At 41.2% G+C, this 7,821-nt stretch overlaps 1 protein-coding gene across 1 annotated transcript; it reads right to left on the bottom strand.

Moving 5' to 3' along the window:
• Positions 1–1,301: 1,301 nt before the first annotated feature.
• Positions 1,302–7,578, bottom strand: LOC102080407 (uncharacterized). Its single transcript, XM_025903266.1, has 5 exons — positions 6,945–7,578; positions 5,993–6,518; positions 5,618–5,878; positions 3,306–3,676; positions 1,302–1,321 (listed from the first exon to the last, which is right to left on the bottom strand). Exons 1-5 carry the CDS (start codon positions 7,576–7,578, stop codon positions 1,302–1,304), a joined length of 1,812 nt encoding a protein of 603 aa, XP_025759051.1.
• Between the last annotated feature and the right edge of the window lie 243 nt (positions 7,579–7,821).

Raw genomic sequence — 7,821 nt, 5'->3', positions numbered from 1 at the left:
GTGTTACTGTCTTTACAAATGTGACAAGAGACTGAAAACATGCACATATTTAATAATCAGCTCTGCACAGGAGCTGAAGCAGAGTGCAACCTGTTGCACTTTACAGAATAATACTTGTAATAAAAGTACAGTAATGCTAATTAGTGACTGAGTAGCCCGGGGCATTTCTCTTGATTTCCTTAGTCAGGGTAAATTCATTCACCTGCACAGATTAGCTAAACGAACCCTGACAACCGAGTGCTCATTTTAGCTAGCTAGGTCTCAGGACCTAGCAAAGGACGGTAGTTACGGATTAGCTTACAAACATGTTTAACTTACCGAAAAAGTGCAGCGGGGCCTCGGGTCCTTCTGTCGGGTAGTCCAGTTTACTGAAGAACACCTCAGGCTGTCAGGTTAAAACAGTCGGTCGTGTTTTCGTAGCGTAAACGCTGGCCCTCCTCTCAGAGCCTACGCTCTATCTGCTATTCCCGAACAGAGATACGCAAGTTTCTCCGTGACTGCAGCTGCCAGTCAAAGCTGCTATGATGACGTTACACTCCAATTTAACATCACCGCGGTAGGAATTAGAATCAAACTTATGGGAAAGGAGACCCCTTGGACATCAATCAGGGTGATGAGAAAAACTGATAACAAAAGGAAGAATCTTTAGAAAAAAATTATCTGAGGAGAATTAATTTATTTTAGTCTGACCCCAGTCCCATCCGCTAACATGGAGTAGGCGGGGTTTATGACCTATACTGCAGCCAGACACCAGGGGGCGATAGAGACGTTTTGGCTTCATTTTAGGGGAGCTGTCGCGTCGTCCATGTTTTCTACAGTCATTGTATCAACCCTTTAGTTGTGTTCATTGTGAAGTGAATGCAGTTTAAAGAAAGTGGGGTTATGTTTCTTTGTTTCTTTTGCTACGACGCTGGACCATTGCCATTTTGAAGATCAGGACCAGGAGAGCCCATTTTGTTGTTGACTTTGGTAAGAAATGATCATTGTCAGTGTTTTGGAATATTTTGTCATTCTTTCTGTGTACTGGAGAGACAGAAAATGCAAATTTGCTAGTATGTATGAAGAAAATATAGGAAAGAATATATGTATGAATGACTAAATGTAGATTTTTGAATGTTACTCTGACTGTGATATACAGGTCAGGTTTTTTTGGGGTGTACGGTTCAGTGATGATCCAGTCCAAAGATGGTGAGCCACCCTTTCAGGATTTCTTAGATGATTGATCTGAGAAGAAAACTAAATTCTTTGGATAAGCCTTGAACTGTACAAATTGCACTTAAGTGGTAGGACAGCATTGCACCTCATTTCTCCTTTGCACCTCCTGCAAGGAGAAGCCTCATTGATGGACTCACACTTAAGGGTGTCGGCTGACACGAGAGAGATTTATTATTTTTCATGACTTCGGCCCAATTTTTCCTTTCATGTAATGCTGTTGTTTTCATTGTATGTATGTGAGATTATTCATTTGAGAATACAAGTTCATCAGACCAAATTCTCTGAGCATTTCATTAGTCATCCACTTTGCTCTAGTAGTCGAACCTTAACTATTGTCCCAGCACACAGGTAAACATTCAAATCTGTATCCCAACTATTGAAAGGGGTGTTAGAGATAGTTTACCTGAGCTGTGAGATATAAGGCAGACACTGCAGGAAACTCCTCACTTCACTCTCGTCATGTGAGCAGCCTGTCAGCTCCACTTGTTTCTTTTCTGGTTGGAGTTTCAGCACTTCCAGGAGGATGGAGGTCTTTCTCTTTGAGAGGTTTATGAACCAGACTGCAGGAGCTGACTGGAAAACTGACTGTAATGATGGAAGGACACTCAAGCCTGTCTTTGTTGTATAATAGTACAGGTCCATGAGAAAATCACACCATATCTCCTTCAGAGGGAATCCTTTATATCTGCACACTGATGATAACAGCTCCAGTATCTTCTCTCCTGTCTGCTGTTCTCTCTCTGCTGCTGCACAGAACAGATTCCCAAAGAACCTGACTGCTTCTGATGATTCTGATGATGTAGTACCAAAACTGAAATCAAGAAGGTTTAAAAACATTTTTCATCGGGACATTTTATGAAAACTCTAGTATGGACATTGGTTAAAATGTTTTAGTGCTTCTAATATGAAATTGCAAACAGAAACACTAAATTAGATCAAAGAACCTCTTGTGAAAACAGAAATGTGAAAAAAAAAAATTCACCTGAGCTTTGAAATATAAGGCAGACACTGAAGGAAATGCCTCTCTTCATTTTCCTCATGTGACCAGCCTGTGAGATTTAGCTGTTTCTTTTCTGGTTGGAGTTTCAGCACTTCCAGGAGGATGGAGGTCTTTCTCTCTGAGAGGTTTATGAACCAGACTGCAGGAGCTGACTGGAAAACTGACTGTAATGATGATGGGGCACTCAAACCCATTTCAAGCACACTGGGGTACAAGTCAAGTAGAAAATCGCACCACTTCTGTTTAAGAGTGAATGTTTGATATGTGCACACTGATGATAACAGCTCCAGTATCTTCTCTCCTGTCTGCTGTTCTCTCTCTGCTGCTGCACAGAACAGATTCACAAAGAACCTGGTTTCTTCTGAAGGTTTTGATGCCTGAGGCTTGAAACTAAAATCAAGATAATATTTTCTTAAATATAAGAATTAACTTGATTACTTCTCTAAATTATGTCATGGGTCTTAGAATATTTTAATTTGCATGCGTAATAAAAACCCAAAGACAACCAAAATCACAAAAATGCTGACCATTTACCTGAGTTCTGTGATATAAGGCAGACACTGCAGGAAGCTCCTCACTTCACTCTCTTCATGTGAGCAGCCTGTCAGCTCCACATGTTTCTTCTCTGGTTGGAGTTTCAGCACTTCCAGGAGGATGGAGGTCTTTCTCTCTGAGAGGTTTATGGACCAGACTGCAGGAGCTGACTGGAAAACTGACTGTAATGATGGAAGGACACTCAAGCCTGTTTTAGTTTGATAAGAGTACACATCCAGCAGGAAATCACACCATAGCTCTTTAAGAAGGAATCCTTTGTATCTGCACACTGATGATAACAGCTCCAGTATCTTCTCTCCTGTCTGCTGTTCTCTCTCTGCTGCTGCACAGAACAGATTCACAAAGAACCTGATTTCCTCTGAATGTTCTGATAACTGAGGAACGGCACTGAAATTATATGGAACATAAATATACACAATATTCATGAAGGCACACAATAATTAGATTGAACAGCTGCTAATAAAAACAGATATCTAATACATGTACCTGAGCTGTGAGATATAAGGCAGACACTGCAGGAAACTCCTCACTTCACTCTCTTCATGTGAGCAGCCTGTCAGCTCCACTTGTTTCTTCTCTGGTTGGAGTTTCAGCACTTCCAGGAGGATGGAGGTCTTTCTCTCTGAGAGGTTTATGGACCAGACTGCAGGAGCTGACTGGAAAAATGGCTTCAAAGCCATTTTAAAGTCACTTGAAAACTCTTTCACATGTTCAAACAAATCAAGAAAGATGTTGTCTATGTCCGTTTTAACTGGAAACAATAGGAGGAGCCTCTTCAGTATATCTTTGTTTTTTTCTTTATCATGAAGTGCTGCTTTCAGGCATAAATCCATGAATAGCCTCTTCTGCTCCCTCTCCAGTGTCCCATGGTATTTCTCCTGCCTCCATGAAACTGGACCTCTGAAGCTGAAAAACAAAATTTCAGATTTCTGTTAAACTTGATTTGATCAAACATTAAGCACCCAATGTATAGCAGGGAGTAGACACAGGGTCTGTGTCATGCTGTAATACAAAAGGGGAAAAAAAAAAAACTTATTATAAAAAAACTTATTATAAATGTAGAATGCCCATGCTTGTACAAACCCAATTCTGAGACAGCTATGATACTGTGTTACATATAAATACAAATGTTAAAGTTAAAAGTTAAAATTAGCTACCTGTTAAAACATGGTATTGAAAATAAACAGCGGAAAATAGCCACCCCTAAGGTTTTTTTTTTGTGTGTTTATGGTTGTAATTGTTGACCCTGGAGTTGCCCACCCCTGCTTTAAACCCTAATTCAAAAGTTATTGAATTAAAAGTTCATTCAAAAGTCAAAAGTTCATTCAAACGTTCTTGTTGGATTATGGTAGTTTCAGGTATTAAAATGCTATTACATCCGGACATAAGAGGACGCATAGCACACTAGTGGTATTGAGTAGTGATTTGCGGCACAGAGGAAAAATAAACTTTCCTATTGTGAACCTAACACCAGCTCAAAGCATGTGCCTTTTTTATTCTTTAGCACGGGTTAGTAAATATGCTGAGCGGTGATGCGGGGTCATCCAACACCGGCTCCAGGGAGGAGCATACGGCAGTGTGCTCCACGGAAGATTTTTCTATTGGAGCAGTCTCGAAATGACAACCTACGCTCAGCCTTCGACCAAGTGATAAGAAACAATGGTCAGCCCTGAAGCGGTGCTGGGATTTTCTCCCTTTCAGTTATTGTTCGGCAGGAAACTGTGGTTGGCGCTCAACCTTATTAAAGAAAACTGGGGGTCCAAGCCCGGCTAAAAACGAGATTCAATACGCCCTGGACCTGAGAGCAAAGCTTCAAGTGTTGGATAGGTTATCATGGAAGGATTTAGTCCAGGCCAAGGAACAACAGCAGCACCTGTACAACAGCGGGACTAGACCCAGGCAATTTCTACTGGGAGATAAAGTGCTGTATTACTCCCGTCTTCTAGCTCAAAGCTACTTGCCAAGTGGCAAGGGCCCTTCGTGGTCACATCGCAAGTGTGGGACGTGGACTACAAGGTGGCATGGTCAGACAGGGGCGGAACCACACAGATCTATCACCTCAATCTCCTTAAAGCATAGATAGGGGCTGAAACCGCTGCCCTCGTGAGCCTGCCAAATTCCACCATTCCCGCCTCCCTCCATTGTTGTAACCATCTCACACAGGCCCAGAGAGCAGCGGTTAACACCCATTTCAACAGCGGTTTGTGGATGTGTTCTCTCCTCTGCCTGGCCATATGAATCTCATGGAGCATCACTTTGAAATGCAGCCTGGCGTGACGGTGCATTCACAGTCCTACAGGTTATCTGAGCACAAAAGACAGACTGTTCAAAAGGAATTGGCAGAAATGCTAAAGATGGCATCAACAGAAGAAAGATAGGTCTATACAGTTCTGTGTGGACTATTTCAAGGTGAATCAGGTGTCAGATATCGATGCTTATCCCATGCCCCGGGTCGATGAGCTCCTGGACCGGTTAGGACCAGCACCTTGAACAGAGGGCTTGGGGGTGTTTTAACCCAGGAAGTAAGAAGAGTCAACCACCCCATCATGTACATCAGCCGGAAATTTTGAGAGCGGGAGGCCAGGTACAGCACCATGGAAAAGGACTGCCTGGCAATTCAGTGGGCGGTAGACTCCCGTCATTATTACCTCCTGGTCTTTAGGGTTACACCATTATTTCTTAAAGAAGTAAAACAGTAATAAAAAAATGGAAGTTACATTGTCAGTACATTAGATATTGATATAAATTATTTAGTTCTGTAACAAGTATTAAAATAGTTGAAAACAAGTCAAAACCTATTTTTTCCATTTTAACAGTCATAATTATTTGCAAGCAAAAGCTACATACCTGAGTGAGCTGATGAACGGCAAAGCCTTTAACAGAGACTCACACTGACTGTGACAGGCAGGAGTTTCCTTGTCCCAGTGGAGGCACACATTAACCTTTGTATGCATCCTCTGCATGACTTCAGCAGCTCTTTCAAAAAGCTTCTTTTCACCATCAACTAGAAGGTGAAGGTTTCCATCTAGGCTGAGTAAGCTTACAAAGTTCATCTGCTCTTCATTGATAAGAAAAATCTCCCAAAGCTGTCGAGGCAGAGGGCCAGACCTACAATTAAAAAGAGATCATTACCTCAGAGTAAAACTAACCAAGAATACGCGTCCCATTAAAGGATGTAACCTAAGCAGTAATATAAGCCTAAAAGCGCATGTTCATTCTTACCACTGAACATTTTTAAAGCATTCAAACAGCTGTCTCATTCCTTGTTCTGATATCACAACATCCTCGAGGTTCAGACATATTTTCTTCTTCTCTGACTGAGTGACCACATAAGCCACAGCACAGCAAGGGTAAGGATCCACACTCACTCCACTGAGGTCAAGGCGGTATTTTAGCTTGTTTAGAAAGTAGATGCATGCTTCAGGACTCTGGGACTCATACAAGCACTGACATAAGAACAGTATGTCAACATGGAGCCCACTGTCCTCAGTGTCAGCCTCTTCTTGCTCACACAGATGAAGAAGAAATGTGTTTATCAGCTCCTTGAAGAACCAGTTAGATGTATTCTTCAGGTCCTGATCTGGAATCAGATGCTTCATCAAACTTGGGCTCTTCTCATTCAACAGTCGACACATGAAGGGGATCAGATGTTTCATCTGTTTCTTCTCCTCTGTGAGGCACTGCTGAAAAACATCTCTGATTTTATCAGGATTCTTCAGGATCCACAGTGCTGCAAAAAACTCCTGCACTGTGTAATGGAGAAATGCATATGTGGTTATTGTTTCAGTCGGGGCCTCCTTAATGAGAAGTGGTTTCAGGAAGGACAGGACACAGCTGTCTTTACAGGGCAGGTTTGTCAGGTTCACAGATTTTTGTTGAGTTGCAAGAAAAGCAACTTCAGCCAGAGACAGAATTTCTTCTTTCTTGGTGCTGATGAACAAATTTAGATCTTTGTTCTTTGTTTTGCTGTTTATCTGAAGGCAGAATCGAACAATATTGATGTATATCTCAGTTATTGTACATGGCTGTGGAAAGTCTTCTGATTTAAAGCAAGCAGCTATCATCAGTGCATACATGGGGACATGACAAAGAGTTACCAACTCCAAGTTACTCAAAACTTTCTTCTGATCTTCACCGAGTGTTGCAGATAAGTATGTTTTTATAGTCTGCTCACTAAAGCCTTTCACCTCCACTCTGTCAAAGTCCCCAGAAAGGAAGTCTTCATCCTCATCATCTGGTCTGCATGTTATGATGATCTTTGCAAGAGGAAGTAGTTTCTTTGTTAAAACTTTCTTGACCACCTGTGAGGAGAGATTTGTGATCCCATCAAAAATTATTATGACATTGTCAGAGTGTCTCTTTATATCCTGTAAGACCTCATCTTTGCCTTCATCAGGTTCACAGAACACACCAAAAAGAAGTTCCTCTAAGTTTTTGGCCCTTATGATGTCAGATGTTTCCCTCATGTCAAAGTAAAACATGTAATCAAGCTCTTTGCTTTCTCTTTCTGCCCAGAGTCTCAACATTTCATGAGTCAGTGCTGTCTTTCCAATTCCAGGTTTTCCAACCAAGAGAATGTTTTTATCTGTTTCCAGCAGCTCACTGGGGGAAATGTCTGGTTTCTCCTCAGGGATGTATTTTCTCAGCTTTTTAGGGCGACTCAGCTTGCTTTTCTTTTTCTTCACTTTCTTTATTTTAGACGGAGAAACACTTTCGTCTGTGTCTAATACAAGTGTTGCGTACGACAGATCAGGCTTCTTGTTTCCTCCAAACAGCTTTTTACTTTCTCCCCAAAACTTATTTGACATCTCTTTTGCATTTGACTTTAACTTTTCCTGATATCTGTGGCACGGCCTTGGTCCTGAAAACAGTGAGAAAACAAAGTGACTTTCAATCAAATGTAGTTTTCTTATAAAATAATGGATACATATTTATACCAGCACATTTAAGCAAATTTTATAGAATCAGTACATCAAAGATAACAAAGAAAATGAAATGTAACAAATATTTAATCTGGATCTTTGCTTCAGAATACCTTGTAAATAGTTTGC

The sequence above is a fragment of the Oreochromis niloticus genome, linkage group LG23, assembly GCF_001858045.2.
Source record: "Oreochromis niloticus isolate F11D_XX linkage group LG23, O_niloticus_UMD_NMBU, whole genome shotgun sequence".
In the NCBI taxonomy this organism is placed as follows: Eukaryota; Metazoa; Chordata; class Actinopteri; order Cichliformes; family Cichlidae; genus Oreochromis; species Oreochromis niloticus.
Note: the sequence above shows the minus strand (reverse complement) of the source record. Positions and strands in the feature narration are given on the sequence as shown.

Excerpts from the sequence above, each read along its gene's own strand:
- LOC102080407 (XM_025903266.1), bottom strand. The coding sequence starts at position 7,578 with ATGTCAAATAAGTTTTGGGGAGAAAGTAAAAAGCTGTTTGGAGGAAAC. Across the intron at positions 6,519-6,944 it reads AGTGGAGGTGAAAGGCTTTA|TGCAGGAGTTTTTTGCAGCA; the intron begins GTGAGCAGACTA and ends TCCATTACACAG. Across the intron at positions 1,322-3,305 it reads AGGCTGCTCACATGAAGAGA|GAGGTGCAAAGGAGAAATGA; the intron begins GTGAAGTGAGGA and ends TTCTCCTTGCAG.